Raw genomic sequence first — 19,981 nt, 5'->3', positions numbered from 1 at the left:
TGCTTCTGTCGCTCTTGGTGTTATTTCGCAAACACGGACACTCAATCGCCCGATCGCCCCCAAGACGCATATTGAGGTCGCCAACCAAACAGGAAGCGTCAAAACGGGGACGATGCAACGCAAACCGCCACCGCCATTTTTATGGCCACCAGCAGAGAGCTCAGGGTTGCATGTTCCGGTGCGATTTCCCATCACGGAAAGTGCATGCTGCCCGGGCGCGCCGAAATAAAACGCAGCGAGGGCAATAAAATCTTCTCCGTGCCACGGCAAGGGCGCTGTAAAAATCAAGCGCCTGGAAGCACAAACCAGGCAAGATTTATAATCTCCCAATCCCCCAGCGGTGCACGATGCTGGTGCGTTGTGTTTCGGCGCTCTCGAGATATCCCTGAGGCGATTCTGATCTCGCGCGCGCCCGAGGTTATCGCAAGTCATTCGTATTTTGACAGTTCGCGCTTAAAACGATTTGTTTTTGTTTCTCGCTTCTCCGGGTGAGCTTCCTTTAACTTTTTTTTGTTTGTTGCCTTTTTTTCACTCTTCGCCTCATTGCTGCCCCGTTCGCTGGTGAGTGAAATACAATCGATAATAATAATAAAAAGCCCATACGCACGTATACGCCGCCGGCCCTTTCGGTGAAGAACGGTACCGCGCACGACGAGGGTCGTCCTATTAGCAGGCGGAAATTTGTAATTCATAAACCTAACAAAGATCCCTGTACCCCTGTTGTAGATGGTCTCCGGGGGCGATGAATGAGCCCGCATGTCCTGACACCGGTTGCACCCCAGCGGTGGCCCTAAGGTGGCAGGATCACACAAGCGAACGAGCGAGAAAGCGAAAAACGAAAGATAGAAAACGACAGAGAACAAGCGAAAGGCGCCATGCATCTTGGGGCAGGACGTCGAAGAACGGTTGCCTAATCGAAGGAAGGACAACAACAACAAAAAAACACACACACAACTCCTCACGGTATAAACGAACCGCCGCCTCATAGCTGTCATGTGGAAGAATATGTCAAACGCCGTCAGGAAGAACTCTGAGGTTCAGTGACTTGTGCCTTGTTGTCGGTTGCGCTTGGTGCTTTGATTTTAGCTTCGCTCGTAAGGTCGGTTTGTGCCGGTTGACATGGGAATAAACCCCGACCCCGGTTCCCTCCCTTCTCTCCCTTCCCTCCCTTAGTAGACGTTCGTGACTCGGAAAACATCCTGCAATGCAATGCGGCCGGGATGCGATCGAAGCTGAAGCAAAAGACGCACACGCTAGACGGAGGGACGGATTCGCGCTGCCATTTAGCGCTTTGAGTCTTTAATTGCATGCCCGGAATTTGCTGTTTGCCCAACGGAAGTGAATTGAGGGGGGTTTTTTTGTTTTACTCTCTCTCTCTCTCTCTCTCTCTCTCTCTCTCTCTCTTTTATATGAGCACACTCAACGGTAAGGATATGTCGTGCGCCTGCAGGAAACCGTTGCAAATGTGACCGGATTTCGGTTCGGTTTTATGGGTGTTTAGGTTCGCCTTTGTGGGCTAGCTTCAGTTTATGGTTGATGGTTCACTTTTCTTCTCTTCTTGACCCCCCCTCCAAACCATCCTGTCCATCCTGGAACCCGTTTGTGCGACGAGTTTCGGAGCGATATTTAGATAAATTTGATAAATCGATTCACTTGCGAATCCAATCCCGGCCAAGGTGGCCTCCCCCCACGTTCGTCACCTTTCGCACGTAATTGCCATTTTGCTTCCCGGCTCGCCCGGGAAAGCTCTCCCGGCGCCAGTGCGAAATGGTAATGATTATTCAAAACACTGCCACCCACGCAACATCCGGCTCGGGTTCCGTGTGATTGCGCGAGGCCAGGTCCGTTACGCTGCTGCCCGGTACGGCACTTAACGATAATGGTAATCGAATTAGGTTAGGGTGCTTTTCCCGCCTGAGGTAAACCCAGAAAGCACACAACCAGCGCGCGGTACGTTTCGGTCAACCCGGTCCGCCATTGCTAATGTCTTAAAATATAGCCATAATTTGTCAAGTGCAAATTACTCTTATCATCAAATTAATGTTTACATAATGAATAATATTCCTGGCATATATCAGGATATCGTCTTCGGCCTTACGCAAAGTAATTAACTACTCCGGCATCACCACACCGCAACGCCGGATGCAGCTTCCTATTTGACTTCCACTTCATTCCGCTAGATTTGCCCCCACGTCAAAGGTGGCCACGTTTTGTGCCGCCCATTATCTGTTGAGTTTATCGTGAGGCAAGCGTTAGCACCGGATCCAGCACCGGATGATGATCCGTCGCGTCATTATCGGACCGGGCTGGCCGGTTTGGCCGATAAACGGCACTACTTGAGCGCGCAATGAAGACAAATGGGTTTGGCGTCGGCAAGATGGCGGCGTGGGGAACTCAAATTCGATTGACGATTTCGATTAACGGGCCCCCGGGTACGGCGTGCAATTACGAAACCGGCTTGAAGGGGCACGCTGATGAACTAATTGTGCACGAGTAGCAATTTTGAAATGAATATCCCTCGCCAAGGCTGACGCGGGTTTCTCCAGCTTTTGGGGAGAAACCAGGGAGGAAGCGATATCATTAGAAGTCGTTTGTTAGCGTTCAAGCGAAATTTGACTCATGCTTTACGCACGTACGTCTGCAACTTGCCACCGAGGGTCGGTCTTTGGTCGGGAACCTGTGTCCGAGGGAATGAGTCGGGCAGTTGTTTCGCTTTTTTTTTCCCAGGAAGTACGCCCAAAACACCGAGCGCAAGGTTAGGTTTCGGTTGATTAGCATATCATCAAACTTTGATACCACACTCTCTCTCTCTCTCTCTCTGCAACCGACCGGGTGAAAGGTAACCGCATGCGAAAGCCCCGACGGCTAAATTGCCAACGATAATTGGATCTGGCGTGTCCTGAACCGTGCGCACACAGGTGCAGGAGCTGGCAGGAGATAACTCCCTTTCTGGTGGAAGGCTGCCTGCTCACATGACATTGCGAGAAATGCCCTGCTAGCTGTGTGTAATGTGCTCCGAAGCAGACCTTCAGAGCCTTCTCGCTATCGCTGTCTTTATTGCCACAGTCATTACGCAGCTCCACATTACATCCTGAGCGTGGTCTTCTCCCCCCCCCACAAAGAACCCGATTGAGAAAGGGACACCATCCCCATCCATTTAGCAGATATGAATCATAAATCAAAAACCACTTTCGACGTCCCGTTCACGGGCGTGTACGACGACAGCTAATTTAAATTAGTGCCGAAACGGCGCTGTTCAATTTCAAACGGCTTAATTTGAATCCATTTCCCTGCCCCACATACACATACACACACACCACGCACACGCGGAAGATGCTGATTGCAGGTGTCCTTACGTCAAGTCATCGCTCCCACATCTCTGGACGTTACACGCACGCCTGGTGAAAGGAAAGCAGCGGCACGTCGCTTAAATCTACATTCGATGGTTTCTCGGTGGGATGCCGAAAATGCACTGCACAACTGCCAGGATGCACCTCGCCCAACCCGACGGTTGTTGCGGCCCATTTATCATCCCGCGTGCAGGCGTTGAGTTATCGTTGGCTTAGGAGGCGAAAGATTTACATCGATAGCGACCCGAACCGGGCAGGGCGTAATCCAGCCGGACCATGCCGACATGATTGAGTGTGTTTCATTACATATTGCACGGCTCCGGGCTTGGCAAAGGGTACGATTTGCATCATCCCCTAAACCTAAAAGGCTCGCAAAACCCCCAGCCAGTCGTAAAGTGACTCCCCCAGGCACCGCTTTATCCCGCGTGGCGCAAATCTGGGCCAGGGAAGTTCTAAAAACCTTCCACCGGAAACCAACCAGCTCCACGGGCTATAAAGGTTTGCGAGGTTTTCTGCTCGCAGTTCGAGCAAACCATAAATGCGGAGTCTCATCTTCCACAACGATTACCACGTGGAATCGACTCCTAAGCGACTCTGCTAGCGTGTGTTAAGGGTGGGTACGTGTGTTTGCCTCGCCGAGGTTACGAACGTGGAGTTGGGTGAGAGTAAGTTTTATGGCGACCTCACAGAGTGCAGAAAAAAAGCTCACAAAAAAGCCACCCAACTGCTTGCGATGGTAAATATTTTTGTTCACATATGACGGAAGACGAACGCGCACGACGTCAGTAGGACAGTGAGGTTCAAGTGCTGAGAAGGTGGAAGCGGGCAAAAAAAAACGCTACGTTCCAAATACCGGCAGTGTTGGTGGGGAGCAAAATCAAAAACAAAAAAAAAGTCCCTCAAATAGCACTCCAGTGCTGTGGCGTGTAGAAGCTGTTGGCTGAGATACTCGCACTTGACAGCTCGAGCTAGCCGGGCAGCGTGTCACAAATGTGGCGCTTTATTGGCGCATGATTCGACTCGTCTACGTTTATCGTTGGCGGGAACCGACGGTCGAGGCTTTCGTCAAATTATAGATCATCAACTGGCACGTTTTTACAAGCCTCCCCCCCACACACACACGAGATGGTTGATGTTATGCGACACAACCCACAAACAACCCCTATTTTGATCGCATGCAAATGTCACGCCGGAAAACTTCCGCAATTGTGCGGTGATGTGGAAGGCAAAACTTCTACCGAATTAGACACGCAGAAGATGAATCAGCAGGCAAACAATCGATAACCGGAGACGTTCCTAGGTCACGGTCAAACCTCTCGTGCTGATCTCGAACATCCAGCTGACCGAGTGGCGTTATCCTAACCCACCGTAACGACACGCGGTGTCTTCGAATCACAATGCGGAATTTGTACACCACAACCGGCAGTGGCGCAGTATAATTCCCGTCATGCAGGGAAACCTGCCACCACATTTTCTACCATTACCATGCATTTATACATGACTGCCGTTTAGCGGGTCGAGTGCGATTGCTGCTCAATGCCTTTTGCATTTTTTTTTTGTTCTGTTCTTCACCGCTCGATCGGTCAAGATTGGCCGCGAGCAAGGAGAAGCACAACGGTGTGGCGGCAATTCGCCGCACACGCGATACTTCGACAGCTAATTAAGCCCCGAGAAGTAGTTGTCGTAGCCCAATTGCCCGCGGGGCTTGCGCTTGTATTTCGGCCCGCCCGCGGTTGAGTGTGCGTGTGCGGGGTTTTTCTGTGGTCAGCGCAGGTTTTTGGGTTCTAGGTGTGCGAGAAGCGCGACCAACCACCCCGGTGGTAGGGGCAGAACGTGTACGTTTTGTTAGGGCAACGCTCAGGTGCCTAGTAGGGTTCTGCACGTCAGTGGAAAGACGCGCGTCAACTGTGGCAGGATGTCTGCGCTCAGTAAGTACTTCGATCAAGCGATCTCAGGTGCGACCTGTCGGGAGGTACTACATCCAGGTCTCGAATGTGGGCAATTTGCGCGCCAAAACTTCCTTGGTTCTATCGGTTCGAATGTGCGGTTCTTCCTGCCCATCTCTCTGCTGCGGTTACTACTGTTGGTGTATGGCCGGAAAGCCTGCTCCCTGGGTGTGTTCCGTCAGACATCTCGTGAACTCGCTGCCATGGTGCTGAACGCGTTATGTGTGGCCAACTGCTGGACGGGGACGTTCTGTCTGTTGACGAAACTCACTGGACGTATCATCAACAACTACTCTGTCTCAATGGCACCCGTGTTAGGGTCATGTGCTATGTTCTTCATGCCATCGTACGTGCAGACAACCCACGCCAAAGCCATCTTTGCGGCGGTAAGTAACAACATAACCCAAACAACCCCTCCACAAGCTGACTAGATGGCGGTATCATTTCTAACCTCAGAATCTCGAATGTTGGATCAAATCCCGCGAGAGCGGGCTGTTCGAGAGGATGCGAGACTCGCGGACGTTCGGGACCGTGTGCTTTATGCTGCTTAGTGCTGGAATCGCGCGGTACGCCAGCAAAACGCACCATCGGTCGGAGTTTTGGTTTTTTCAACCGCTTAAACGCAAACAACCGGAGGAGAAGGTGTGCCAACATTCAGAGACCTCCTGTGCGCGTTACGTGCTAAGTGGCATGCGGACGTACTTTACGTTTGGTGCGATTCTAGAGCTAGCACGTCGTTTAATCGTCTCCGTTGGACAACTCCATCAAACACCCATGCAAAGGATGCGAGCTTTGTTGCGCATCCGATACAGATTGATTCTCTTTCTGACGCTGTACAATGGAACGTTCCGGGTAAGTGTAAGCTACGCTTCAAACTTCATGCAGATCGCAATGTTGAGTTAGCTAATTGAAGAAAAAAAAAGACACAGCCGTCCTATCGCAGCATGCAAACAGCATGAGGGCTAAGTAATGAGGTCATACATTTTAATTTTTTTGTCCGTACGTCGATCGTACGAAACTGGAGGTCATTTGAGACAAAAAAGTATGCCCCAGCTGTGAAAGGTATTAGAATTAATTCAACGATCTCATGGCGCTCAGCTGTACAGCAGTAGACACAAAAAAATATCGGTAACTAACATGACTTTTTTGTTTCCATTTTGGGACCTTGACTTTTCAAATACGTGTGAATAATTCGCAAGTTGATCATGCTTGCAGAACCTTTTTAAATTTTGCAGCTATTACGCACTTGCGTTACATTCCCAGCATGTGTGTCAGGTTCAAGTACACCCGTTCTGACCCAGTTCAGAACACCGACGCCACGCGCCATCCGGTTGCGCAAGTTTTTGTGCATCGACTTAACATTTTTGAGTCCACTTTTTGCAGCTGGTGACGTGTCTCCTTGGCCGTTACCGTCAGCAGGTGAAGGAGTATGACAACACGATTGCTGGCTTCGCGAGTGGGCTTTGGTACTACGTGTGTCCAAGCTATAACATCTTCAACCTTGCTGTATCTGCCCTGACACAGGTGCGTCGTCACATGCTACGGTTTTTGAGGGTCGAAAAGATTTTTTAAACTATTTCACGTTATCACTTAGACCCATTGGAACTTCCTGATGGAGCGCTACGCCCAGATACCGATCGTACAGCAGCTTGATCGGGTGTCCTTTGCCTCGCTTGTATGGATCGTTTCGATGTGTTACGTCACCTACTCCCGGGCCTACTATCCTTGGGCAATGTCAAAGTTTGCGCTAAAGTTCATCGATATCTGCTCCAACTACGCGTAAGTCATCTACTCACCTCTATTTCCCAACAAATCGGTACAAAAAAAAAAGATACAAATATCGCTATCTATCTTCTCCTGCTGCACAGGTCTCGGACAGCCTCGGAAAATTTCGCTCACCGATTTTTAGCTCCACATTGAGTGTGAAAATGGGCACACCATTTTCCAGCAGTTCGTGGCAGTGGCATGGTTAAAGCAATTTTAGTTTAGTCCTTCAATTATAGCTAAATGTGATAAGATGAGTGGATTTATCGATCCACTTTAGTTTTACAGTGGCATTTTGTAGGTGTTATCGTACTTGCTCGACCAAAGAGTCTCCCTTGCCTAACGGCGATTGTTGTTTTAAGCGTTCAGTTCAAACATTCATTTAAAAAAAGTCCGCATTAAGCGTCTGTTCAGCGGCACCTGGGTGTGGAGTTCGAAAACGGAACTAGGCTGCTATCATGGTGTACACGTTCGCGAACATCGGTCGGTGTCGACTGACCAAACTGGGGTCAGTGACCTTTCGCGGTGTTGTGCATAATTCCCGAACAGCAACCCCGAGCTGCCATTTTGGTGTTTCAAGCCGAGGGTATTAGACGGTTTACGAACGAGTGATGTCGGAGCTGAGCAAGTGCTTCTATCAAGTGACGGCTGGGCGTTCCTGTCGCGATCTGTGCCATCCGGAGTACGCCACATGCTGGCAGTCGTTTTTAGGCATCACGAAGACGCTACTACCTGGCAGTTATAAGCTGTACCTTACGCTATTGGTGGTACGTTGTTTGCCCTAAATCTTCTCGAACTCTTGTACTCAAGTTTTCTGTTCTTTTATTTTGCACACCTCACCAGATCCCACCGCTGGTGAAAGGAGGCGGCTACACCGCACAATACTGGAAGAACCACATCCTAGGCTACGCGTCAATCTCGTTCAAAACCTACCTCCAAGCCATCAGCGGGTTGACGTTGCAATGTTTGCTCTAGTAAGCTAGCTGTCCGGCCTGGTTCCTTAATGTCAACTTACAGTATTTTGTGGTCTTCAACAGCAAGCTGTTCGGCAGACTGCACTACTACGGTTTAATGGGTGTGCCAGGATTTGTCAGTGCGGCGTTGGTACCGAAGCTACCCAAGGTACACCTGCGTCTTCAGGGCATCACCTACTTCAACATGATGCTGGAAGTTATGATCAAGAAGAGTGGCCTGCGCTGGATGCAAATCCTACGCCAGTCGAAGCTATGGGCCTCGGTTTGCTTCATGCTGTTCAGCGCCAAAATCATGCACGTGCTTCGAGCTGGGACAGTCAACCAGTTCTGGATCATGTATCCAGCAACGGATACAACGGATGATAAATCACCCGTCAAAAAAGGTCCTTGTCTGCATGGCATGTCCTGTCAGTCGTACGTGCTTGATGTGAGTTCGATTTCATCTTTCAATTCGCCAATCAAACCATTTTTAATGGGAGCTTACTCGCAGGGTATCTGGAAGTATGCGCTGGCTGGTTTCACCATCGAAGCCGCACGTGGTCTTATCTCTAAAGGCTCGCTGATGTACGGACAACCTTCCCGGTTCCTGCTGGAGCTACGTAAGACGGTTGGGCTTGCGTTACCCTTATTCCTCGCGAGCTACGTCGGTGGTTTCCGTGCCATCAGCTGCTGGCTGGCCCATTACACCGGCCGGGAAAGTCCCCAGCATGCGATACTCGCTGGCCTTCTCAGTGGTGCTAGCTATCTGCTCTACCCGAAGTACCAAATATTCACCCTCGGATTCACCAAATTCCTCGAGGTTAGAAAACGATCTACGCTTGCTTTCTGTTGCGCTCGTGTTACTCATCTTTTCGTTCTTTACAGATGTCCTGGGAGCACTATCTCAACACGGCCAAGGTCAAGACCCGCTGGATGGAGTTGCTACAACGTGTGCCCTTTCTGCGCCTGGTGCACATGATCTCGATCGGGTACATGTACCATGCGTTGGTATTTCACGCGCATCTCTCACCACCATTCAACTCAAAATGCGTCAACTATTGCTCTGACTTCCGCGTGGAACACCTCAAAAGGCGGCTCGTCTCGTGGATGCTCGAGCACTCCTGGAGCAGCTGCTGACAATGTCACCAACCGACACCTCAACCATCCCCCCGAAAAAAAAACCAACAATCAACACACATTCCCACATCAACGCAACAGACAATATTCTAGAAAGCACGTTATGAAGAACCCCGATACGGTTAAGTTCGCAGTGTTCAATAAAAACCGAGCGCCTAGTAGTGGTGGTAGAAGCACGCTTGTGTCGGTGTGTGACCGAGAAGCACCCGAAAAAAGAAAATCCACCCCTAAAACCAGCCGGTCCAGGTCGCCCCAGGGGAGCCCAGCTCAGTGAGCAGCATGGTGTCATCGAGTAAGCTGTTCGATCAAATCGCCACCGGCCGGACCTGCCGTGACCTTTGGCATCCGCAGTTCGCCAGCTGCCTGCGGTACAACGTGCACTTCTGGCGGACGATACTGCCGGGCAGCTTTAAGCTGTACATTCCGCTGCTAGTGGTACGACATTCACCCGCCAAAGGTTCCGGTTCCGGCGCCAGTCACGTCTGTTGTTCTTTTGTCTTGTTTCCGGTCCACAACCATCGCTGGGCAGCTACCACCGCTGGTGAAGCTCAACAATGTTACGGTGCGGTATCTGTTCGATCACACGCTACAGTACACCTACATTTCGTTCTGCACCTACGTACAGGCCGCCCTGTCCCTCTCGGCACAATGTGTCTTGCAGTGAGTAGCGAGTGGAGATGCTGCTGTACGGTGTGTGTCAAAATTCTTTCTCTAAATGTCTTTTTAGCAACCTGTTTGGGGGTTTAAACTACTGGTGTGTCATGTTCTGGCCCTGTTTGCTGGGTGTCGCGATCGGTCCACCTTTGCCGAAGCAATTGCTACGCCTTCAGGCGATCACCTTCTTCAACATGGTAAATGCCGCACGCAGGGAACTGACTCTAGCCCGTGTTAATCGTATGTATGCAATTCCCTAGAGTCTGGAGGCCGCGGTCCGGAAAAGCACAGTTCCGGTGTTGCAATACGCGCGTCGATCACGGGCTCTTGGCACGCTTAGCTTCATGGTGCTAAGCTCAATCATTCTGGGTTGCTTGCATGATGGCAGTGTGAAGCAGTTCTGGCTCGTCAGCCCATTCCAGGATGAGCCCCAAAAGGTAGATGGTGCCTGTCGTCATGCCGGTCGGTGTTGGCGTCATGTTGCGGATGGAATGCTGAAGTATGGCATGGTTGGGTTGGTGCTAGAAGCTGGTCGAGCTGTTCTGCGCCGTTCCCATATGCTGTTAAAGCAACCCTGTACCGTTGTCACCTCGTGCAACCTTAAACTGGGGCTGTTTCTGGCGTGTTATGTTGGGATTTTTCGAGGCGTGTTTTGTCTGTTGGCGCGGCAGAATGGCCGAGAGCGTATGGCTCACGCCACGGTGGCTGGTTTTCTAGCTGGCATCCCTTACTGGCTCTATCCCACCTATCAAATCTACACACTCGGGCTAACGAAAGCGATCGAAATTGCCTGGGAGTTTTACGTAACCAAAGCGAACGTCGATGATAAGCCAGATCCGAGCTTTAAGGCGATGATCCTGAGTCAGTTGAACCGCTTACCGATGCTGCGTCTTGTACAGATGGTTTCCTTTGGGTATCTCGGGCATGTGTACGCCTTTTATCCACATGTTTCGCCAATTTTTCACCAGAAAGCGATGGACGTTTGCTCCACAAATTTGACACTCGGTATGAAACGGCGCATCGCCACGTGGATGAGGGAAGTTTAATAGCAAGGCGATATTCACTGTCCCGAAGTAATCGAACGATTTTCCAGTACAACGTCTGAATGAGTTGTTTGAATAGTTAGGAAATTTCTTTTTCGCCTTGAGGTGCAGGGATAAGATATTAAACTAATCTTTTTTACTAAACTCGAGTTCAATTGTTTTACCTCATCCGATTGCCACGTGTTCTGCGTAACGGTTCATAACGCTGAAAGCTCTTCGCACTTATTTTTGAAGCTCTGTTGAAAAAGCTTTCCGCACACGTGATAAGCGCCATCTAACGTGAAACAGACTAAACAGTAAAGTTGAATCGGTGAACTGTCAAAACAAACCATCAAAACAAATGGTAATTACACGACCAACTGTTTTGATCGAAACAGCGTCAAAATTTAGTTAGATATTTAAGAGAATTTTACGTTATATTCAAGTGTGATTTCATTAACGTTTATATTGAAGATTGTTCTTTCAAACAAAACATTGGCCTCTAAATAATATGACATTTTTATACGTCAACATAATTGTCAAACTGTTTACGTGATATGGAGTTGTTGTGGTCGGAATCAATTTAGAATTATGTAATTATTTATTACAAAATTGATTGAAAACGTTTTGTTAATACTTCGTAATACATAATTATCAAACATAGATTCTGAAAATCATATGGTAAGTCCGTTATTTGTGATCATATGTCCTATTTCAGTGTCGTCAATAGGACGCTTAAAAGTGAAGCAGTTCAATTTATATTGTTATCTCTTTTCTAGATTGTTTACAACAAATCGTGATTTATTCTCATCTTTTCTGTACCAGTGAGGTTTCTCGATTAATCGGCAGATAATTTCCAAACTCCACCAAAAACAAAATACGCGAATTAAACCGGCATAAGTTCCGCCACTCAAGTCTTTCAACACGTCGCCTCGGTGCATCTCGGGGCCCTGCTATCCATAAGCAGAATATTACGAAAAATGATGTCAATTTCGTTACGCCACATAATACGTGCGGAGGCTTTTACGATCGTACGGAACGTCACACGTCCGGTTGGATGCGCCCGGATACAGCAAATCCAACACAGTCAGCCATGCAATCAACTACACAGCTGCATTCGGCCCTGGTCCCCGTCGACAATTTCCCTTCAATCTCTCCCCCACTATCAACAGTACCGGGAAAAATCGAAAAAATCTGGCAAACAACCAGCCCGACCAGCCGATGACGATCTCGATGATGACGATGATCGAGAGGACACGGCGGACGCGTACGAGGATCTGCTTGATGACAAGCTGAGCCGCAACGTAAAGACAACCGTAAATTCTATGCGAGCCGATCTGCTGCTCAAGGCGGGTTTAGGCATCGCCCGGAACAAGGTGGAGGCACTGTTCTACGATAGTAAAATCCGTGTCAACGGTAAAAAGCTGCTAAAAAAGAGCGCCCAGCTCGAACCGGGCGACGAAATCGATGTGGTGCGTGGGCCAAGCCCATCCAACCCGGAACATCTCGTCGTGTCACGTGTGGAAATTCTATCGGTGACGCCACGCACGGAAAATCTCGCCGTGTCCCTGCGACGGCACAAGTCGCTGGTCATAGAAAACTATACGGATTCGTACGTTGGGGCGGACGCGAGTCGAGAAAAGTAGAAAATTAAGTTAGACTGTAATAAAATACGACCCGTAATCGCAATCAGTTAGGCCTCTTAGCTGTATATTTTGAGTCACGTAGAGAAAATTGATTCCTTCCAGGGCATGCTTGCGATTTGAAAACAAAAAAACACACTAATGTTGCATCAGCATTCGACTGCACAAAGCTCTAGGCTGTAGGTTTTGCAGATATGCAAAATATGTAGCCATATTCAGCTCGTTAAGAACGGTTCGGATTTAAGCAATGGTCGGAGAGCAAAACGGCATTTCTAACGAATATGTTTATGATACATTCATTGTCAATCACCACGGTGAACGCAACAGGTTGATAGACACAATCGCGATTGTTCGTTGGACAGCTTGGGAAAACGGTTGATCGGCAGCACACGTATCTGAACAATCACTTATCAGGTCGAACGACCTTTACGAGCAGATATCGTCAATTTTACCTAATTACCGGAAACGGTCCCATTCCGTCGGAACCCGGTGGCGTTGTTTAGATTTTTGTTTTCTTCGCTCCCCTGCAGCATGTTATCAGCTGCTGCGTGGTTTCGATGTATCGGTGCGTTCTTATCTGCGCTGAAAAAGCACCCCTGTTTCATTTTGTTTTTTTTTAGGTGTTGATGGAAAAGCGCGGATCGCTGCTGGTTGGACCATTCCCCTGCCCTAGACCGTGAAAGTCGTGCAGAAGTTTACCCAATCGGCCGGAAACACACACTGCTGCAGCCCGTAATGGAACCAGGTGCCTGCCGCGCAAGGACGCGCCTGAGCCTGCCAGAATCCGTTTGGTAGAGGCACACACTGCCAGAAGTACGTGCGATCGGAATGCGGATAGAGCCAAGGATCTTGTGGTTCACAATCAGGCATCATGCAAAGCTCCCAGCTTGGACCAGTCGGTATTTGCTGGGTCGTGGTCGTTGTTGAAGAGATGCTCTCGGTGGTGGTCGGATCCGTGTCCCCACCGGTCGGATCGGGTGTGTTTTCTCCCTCAAACACACACTCCCGCTGCCATCGGTGAACGGAAATGCAAGCCTGATACTGCACGCTGAACATCGTACCATACGGACAAATATTCGGCACCGGTGCGATACCACCCGTGGCCAATGGAATGCACTGATGGAACCACGCCGGATCCGGATCAGGCCATAGCTGTCGTAAATCAGCTGCCGTCTCGCAGCGTACTTCCGGACACAATCCGGGTATGGTCGGTTCCGATACGACCGCACACGGTTCTTCCCAATGTTCCGGCAGCATGCAACTCTGCCGTGCGAAATGGAATAACCTGCGGCCTGTGCAAGGAACCCGCACCAACTGCCAAGGTGCACCATTACCCTCACATCGCACGTAGAAATTAGGATCTTCAAAAGGCCACAACGTCGCTCGGTCAAGCTCGGTTCCACAACCCGGTAAAACACACTCCACCGACACAAGCCGGCCGGAAGTGGCCACACCGATGCCGGCACACAACCCTAACGAAAGCACAAAAATTACCCTGTTCATCGTTCGCGTGAGGTGGCTCAACTGGCGTGCGGATTTAAGGGTGTCCGCCGACAAAAAGGCCAGCAAGATATCGCTATTATCGTCCGTTAGCGGCAGGGCCCTGAAGGCAACCCACGGATTGTAATCTGTCGCGCGATAATTCACCACCCAATTGCCGGATCCGCTGGACGCAACCGTATCTTTATAGGTCTACGGGTCATTATTGATAGCCTACAAAAAGGTTCATTGAAGCGGCTGTCGGTGATGATCAAATGAACTGGTTCCGAGGGGAAGTAGAATTGCGCATCTCGCTTCTTTTAAGGTTATGTTTCACAGTAAAAGCGATTAGATCCTTCCCACGACGCCACACGCTACAAGAACGGCTTGTCAGGAGTATCGTCAGTGAAAGGATATTTATTATATTCGTAGCATCATTAGCTTCCTTACGCACACTGTACATTCTTCGGTTTCGTGGTGCTCCCACACAATCACAGTAAGCTCACAACGATCTCCCGGCACTCCCGTGGTGGGCTTAGGGATTGTTGCTATCGAAATCCGTACCGTTGCAGACGTTTCCTGCAAGACTAGTTGCCGTTCGTTCGCCTCCCGTCCACAGCCCGTAACTATTTGCTACCCTATCTTACATCGCCCGCTGGTTGTTACACAAAGGAACATGCGATTTTTTTTTACAGTAAAAAGCTACATTTTGCCTCCCAAAACGCTGCCACTAGTGAAGTACATGCTGCCTGGGTTTTTGGTTCACTCGAACTTGAGGCGGCTTTATATCAACATATCGTCATCACTGTCCGAGAGGATGTTGGCCGGATTGAGCAGCAGGCTCGACACCTCACCGTTATCCACCTGCAAAACGGAACGTAGGTTTATCGTCACAAAAACCACCCAATCAACTACTGCACGACGAAAAAGGGGGTTGATACTCACGCGGGAGTACATTGTACGCGGGAACCCGTCTCTGGCGTTGCCTCGACATAATAGCAGATCGTGCATCTGCCTGCGACGGTCCGGATGCCGCCAAACCAGATACCATGTGGCGGTTCCGAGGGTTACGAACACGCTTAAGCATATCAGCACAACACCTGCAACGAGCGGAAGCAATGAAAGACGTTACGATCGAGTAGATCTCCTCAAACAGGGTTACCTACCAAACGCTCCTACGCCTCCTTCCGGTGTTACATGCGTTCCGACGGGCTCGGATGTTGTAGAGGGCGCTTTCGTAACATCCGGCGTATGTGTTGGTTCATCTGTACCGGGGGTGATGATCGTTGGCAGCGTTGTTGGAGCAGCAGTTCCTGCTGCTTTACGTCCAACCAACGCACACACCGTTGGGGTCTGTTTCTTGATGACTTCGGAGCAGTTTGAAGGCTGAAAGAGAACGAAATGAGTCTGATAAGAGCGGTGATGTTGATGCCATTAGTGGTGTAGCTTCGGGCAACCTCATTTACACCCATTACGCCCTAGATCATGTAGCTTACGATAAGATGAAAATAAGTTAAAGAACAACCATGTCAAAACGGGTGCTAGGACCTATTGTCACACGGGACCCAGAATCCCTACGCCGGTTTGCGCTACAAGCGCGGTCACTTGCCGAAAAAACTTCCTCACCTTCGTTTCCATAGAACACGTGCTGTGAACATTGCGTCTACTTAGCCTGATTGGTTCGTGCGCTGTTCTGAGTGCTTTCACTACGCCTACGCTTGATAACGAGGCTCGATAACGAATCGATCGGGTAGCGATAAAAGCGCAACCCCCTCACCCCTCCCCCCCCCCCTCCCTTCATCCTCACCCAGCCGGAAGTTTTCCCCGTGCTTCCGCCCCGGGAAAAGGGTATAAAAAGTTCCCACATTTCGCGGCGCCTCACGACACGTCGTTCCAAGCGCAAGATGAAAGGTAAGTAACTCGTGACGCGTGTTTTGTGACAAAAATGTGTACGTGTGTGTGTGTGTGTGTGTGTGTGGGTTCACAAAAAGAAGAAGAAGAAGAGAAGAAACCACCCCCTTCATTCCGACAACCTTCCGCCCGTAGTGTTACCGACGATAGTACTGCTGCTGAGCATGGCCCTGTGCGTCCTGGCCGCATTCCGGTGCATTCGGGACAACAGCAATGGCGAACCGGGCTGCAAAACGAAGGAAGAAATCGACCAGATCGTCTGGCGGCACAACTTCGACCCGACGCGCTACTGGGAGTGCCGGAAGCTGAACGAACCCGCCATCTTGAGGTCCTGCTACGATCAAGCCTTCCATCCGGGGCAGCTTGAGTGCGTCGATTGGAACGATTGGGAGTGGGAACCGGTGTGTGCTCCACTCTCCCGACCAGACCCGTGAGAGGGGGCCCCTCCCTCCCCTTGCCTGCCCTGTCTCACCTTCCCGCGCCCATTTTCCCCCTCCCCCCATTTACGCCCTCCTTTGCCGGCTAGGTTTCGGGTTTTGGTTGGAAATAAAAAGAAAGACACGCTCACACGACACAGCAAAGTATGCGCAAAAACCACGATCAAACGATGTATTCGATGTGCCACCCTCTCTATCACCCTCTTCAGCCTATCGGGCGACGCCGTCCGGACGGGCGATGTAGCTTCCGCTTCAGCAGGACGACCAGTTGCGGGCAGCGACACAGCCCTGCCGCGAGAACTGGAACAGCGTACCGGGAGCACATGGGTGCAGCTCCACGGCCCAATATCCGATGGCCACTGGTCGGCAGCGGACAAACTGGGCCGCGTCTGGGGACGCCCACAGCGTGTTGAGGTCCTTCGAGGTGCTGCAGCTCGGTGGCGGGCAGTTCACGTTCATCGGTCGCACCGTCCACCTGACAGTCCGGGGTCCAGCCGAACCACTGGCGATAAACGCGACCGTCAGCACCAGCGCCAGCACGCTGTTCATTGCGAATCGATCACACACGGCGGAGGTTAGGGTCTCGCTCTAGGGTATCTACTTTTTGCATCGACGTGCGCCTGCCTGCAGGGGGTGGCTTATATAGGTTGCGCTGGAGACGACGCCAGTCGGCAAGCGGCTTGTTCTGGTGACAGCTGACGAAGGTTACATGAGCAGGTTGAGAGAGGTGTGTGTTCTTTTTTCTCGTTTTTTGTTGTTGCTTTTTTTCGATTTTTGCTTGAGCAGAGTCGCTATCGTTCGAGTAGTCTGAGTAGTACTGAGGTGTCACGCTAAGTCGCAGGTCGCAGTTGTTGCGCTTTGGAAGCTCTACTCACATTGTATCTCATATGTACAGATGTGGAAGGCTGTGAAACCGGGAAAGTGAAGCTTTGGGGGAATTCAAACGATGAAGCTAGTTGAAGAGTAGTTTGATGCTTTCTGTTCTCACTTTTATTTGTTCAATTTTCCACTTCTTTTCTTCACCACTATCCGTTTTCGTGTAGCTTTGAATTATTTGGAAATCTGAATTGCGTAGGACGATGAGGCGATTCAACGTTATAATTTTTATATATGAGTTTTTATTCAACTACAACATCCATAGAATGCAAGCTTTCTAAGTGAGGATACACTTTTGAAAGCATGAAGTAAACTCCATCCCCTGCCAGGCCTTCTACAAGAATATAAATTCACTCGTCACATTGCTGTCTTCAATCAATTTTCCCAAAATATAAACCACACCACTTGTGGCGTCGGGATCAATGCGGCATATCTCGAATGCAAAATTGAACACGTTCGTGTGCGCCGCGTTGCCTATCTTTCGGGCGTAGTCGTGTGTACTTCTACCCTGCAGTGTAAGGAACGTTTTATCAGCAAAGTAGCCTCCATTCCGACATCGCTGTTCGTGATTTTCTTTTAGATACGACCATATACATGACGGCCGATTTTGGCAGTGATTAATGTATAGCAGGAAGTAGTGAGCAAAGATTGTTTATGAGTGGAAGTACGATTAGGGGTGTAGCAAATAAAACTGCTCGTTATCAGCTATTAGTATTCTCTTCCTCACGATGAAACCCGCAAACGTATTGTATGTTTTATCAGCATCCCCAGGAAGTCGGGCGAAAAAACGGGCAATTATGATCTATACTCAATCGAAACCCATCCCCACTCCTCCAACAGCATACGAATATTGCCCACCATAGTATAGTACGATGGAGACGTTATCACTTGCTGCCCACTTCGGGGGGGGGGGAAACAATCGCATCAAACTGAACAGTAACCGGCAGTAATCAGGTGACAGGTGAGACAGCACCATGCGCCGATAATGAGCACTGATTGGATATTGTTTCACTCTCGATGGTGCCGGTAGAGGTGCGGATTCGAAGATAAGGTACGCAAGGGGCGCATAAGGGCGTGATCGATTGTCCGGTCGGCACTTGCGAACTACTGACAGCAGGCTGTCAATGTCAACTACTTGAAATAGCGTTTCGGTTCCCACAAGCCAGCTGTGAGACTCAATCAACCACACAACGTCGGAATGTGATCAACAGGGCAGTATACACCTGTGAAATGGAACAGGCGCAGACTTTTACCATGTGTGGTGTTGGGATGATGCCTCAGAAGAGGTGACTCTTTATAATCAGGATCAATCTGGTACCTACTGCTAGTTATTCATTACCCAATATCAGCTACATTAGTATCTTTATACATCTGATCTGAGGTTCTGATGTTGCTCTAGATATGAAAGGCAGAAACAAGAGAACCAACCGGACACCTCTTTAGCCCCAACTCATGAACTTCCCTGATATCCTTCCCTGTTAGATTAGCAACAAGTATAGAAATCACAGAGTATTTTTTTTCCCAGACGAATTGTTTAGTTGTTTGTCTTTATTGTAGCTGTTACTCGCGGAAGCTATCGTGCTAAAGTGATGACTTGTGGCTGTTACACTGTAGGTTGCTTGCTGTTCTTAGTGGCTATACCGGTTTACTGTGACGGTGGTCGATGACGAGCCCTCCAACGAATGCTGTGGTGTGGTTCATCACTAGCTGACGGTGTACGTACTGAGGTCCCAAAGGGGTGGCATCCTCAACCGATGCTCGGAGGCGTCAGAATAGAACCAACAGCAGGTGGTACCGCAGGTCGCGTCCCATTATAATACGGGCAGACATTGAGCCGGCATTCCCGCGCCGACACACAGTCTTGCCGCCACACGTGGAACACCTGATCATCAGCGCAGGTGTACAACCGTGGCGCGAACGAACCATCACCTTCAGCTGATTCACAAACGTACAGCAGCTTCCGATCGGTGGCAGGCCAGATGAATCGTCGCTCAAGTTCGCTTCCACACCGGGGTTGATCACACACGATCGGCAGCGGGAGCGTCTCGGGGGCAGGTGCCGGCTCCAGGAACAACGTGCACATGTCACCGGGAGTAACACCATCTGCGGTGCAACACTGGCGCAGGAAGTCAAACGTCGCTGGTGCTGTACACGTCAGTCGAATCGGTTCGTACAACCCGGGCAGCTGTTCGATACACCGATAGTACACCTGCGCGTCCGATGATGGCCACAAGGTGTTCACTTCCGTTTCCGTGTTGCAGCGCGGCGCATCACACTCAACAGGGACGAGAGGTTCTGGGTTAAAAGCAGTGTCCACAGAACACACAGTCTCTGGTGGTGTCGGAGGAGTGCTAATTGGTGGGTAGAGCGGACACACAATCAGCTGGGGTGGCTCACTTTGGCAACATTGGCTGATAAAGTTGAACTGTTGCCCAGATGGGCATTCACCTAGAACCGGTTCGTACTGATCGCCTGCTACCGATCGACACATGAAGTAGTGTGACGGATTGTTCGAGGGCCACAGTACGCTGCGTTCAGCAGGTGTACTACAGCGCGCTACGTCACAGATGATCGGTAGAACCGGACTTGGATCGAAGTCGGAGACGCACACACCCAGATCAGGCTGTTCAGGTGCCGGTGTCGGTGTTGGAGGTGGTGGATAGATCGGGCAGATCGTCGAATCATACTCCTCCGGTGGCACACACCGCTGCTCGAGTGTCTGGAACAGCAGTCCATTCAGGCATTGCTGAAGTGTCGCCTGTATCCAACCGGCTCCAGTGTCTACGCACATGTAGTACTCGTTCGGGTT

General features: G+C 50.1%; 5 protein-coding genes across 5 annotated transcripts in view; 4 read left to right on the top strand and 1 right to left on the bottom strand.

Moving 5' to 3' along the window:
* The first annotated feature begins 5,265 nt into the window (after window positions 1–5,265).
* On the top strand, window positions 5,266–7,216 carry LOC128728587 (uncharacterized). The gene is made up of 5 exons (XM_053822215.1): window positions 5,266–5,682; window positions 5,753–6,148; window positions 6,680–6,820; window positions 6,891–7,075; window positions 7,165–7,216. The coding sequence occupies exons 1-5, from the start codon at window positions 5,266–5,268 to the stop codon at window positions 7,214–7,216; spliced, it is 1,191 nt and encodes a 396-aa protein (XP_053678190.1).
* Window positions 7,217–7,671: 455 nt separating this feature from the next.
* LOC128729177 (uncharacterized) lies at window positions 7,672–9,242 on the top strand. The gene is made up of 5 exons (XM_053822832.1): window positions 7,672–7,827; window positions 7,904–8,034; window positions 8,098–8,461; window positions 8,525–8,833; window positions 8,899–9,242. The coding sequence occupies exons 1-5, from the start codon at window positions 7,672–7,674 to the stop codon at window positions 9,148–9,150; spliced, it is 1,212 nt and encodes a 403-aa protein (XP_053678807.1). The 3' UTR covers window positions 9,151–9,242.
* A 187-nt stretch (window positions 9,243–9,429) lies between these two features.
* On the top strand, window positions 9,430–10,850 carry LOC128729189 (transmembrane protein 135-like). Its single transcript, XM_053822844.1, has 4 exons — window positions 9,430–9,585; window positions 9,680–9,810; window positions 9,878–10,001; window positions 10,065–10,850. Exons 1-4 carry the CDS (start codon window positions 9,430–9,432, stop codon window positions 10,848–10,850), a joined length of 1,197 nt encoding a protein of 398 aa, XP_053678819.1.
* A 956-nt stretch (window positions 10,851–11,806) lies between these two features.
* On the top strand, window positions 11,807–12,472 carry LOC128728586 (mitochondrial transcription rescue factor 1). Its single transcript, XM_053822214.1, has one exon. It carries the CDS (start codon window positions 11,807–11,809, stop codon window positions 12,470–12,472), a length of 666 nt encoding a protein of 221 aa, XP_053678189.1.
* Window positions 12,473–14,361: 1,889 nt separating this feature from the next.
* Window positions 14,362–19,981, bottom strand: part of LOC128728751 (cation-independent mannose-6-phosphate receptor) — a 62,721-nt gene continuing 57,101 nt past the window's right edge. The window contains exons 4-6 of the mRNA XM_053822395.1: window positions 15,115–15,334; window positions 14,894–15,048; window positions 14,362–14,812 (exon numbers count right to left, since the gene is read on the bottom strand). Coding sequence (XP_053678370.1) covers window positions 14,732–14,812; window positions 14,894–15,048; window positions 15,115–15,334 — 456 coding nt within the window. The 3' untranslated portion in view covers window positions 14,362–14,731. The remainder of the gene's footprint in view (window positions 14,813–14,893; window positions 15,049–15,114; window positions 15,335–19,981) is intronic.

Source organism: Anopheles nili, chromosome X (assembly GCF_943737925.1).
Source record: "Anopheles nili chromosome X, idAnoNiliSN_F5_01, whole genome shotgun sequence".
NCBI classification, from domain to species: Eukaryota; Metazoa; Arthropoda; class Insecta; order Diptera; family Culicidae; genus Anopheles; species Anopheles nili.
This window is presented reverse-complemented; position numbering and strand designations above follow the sequence as displayed.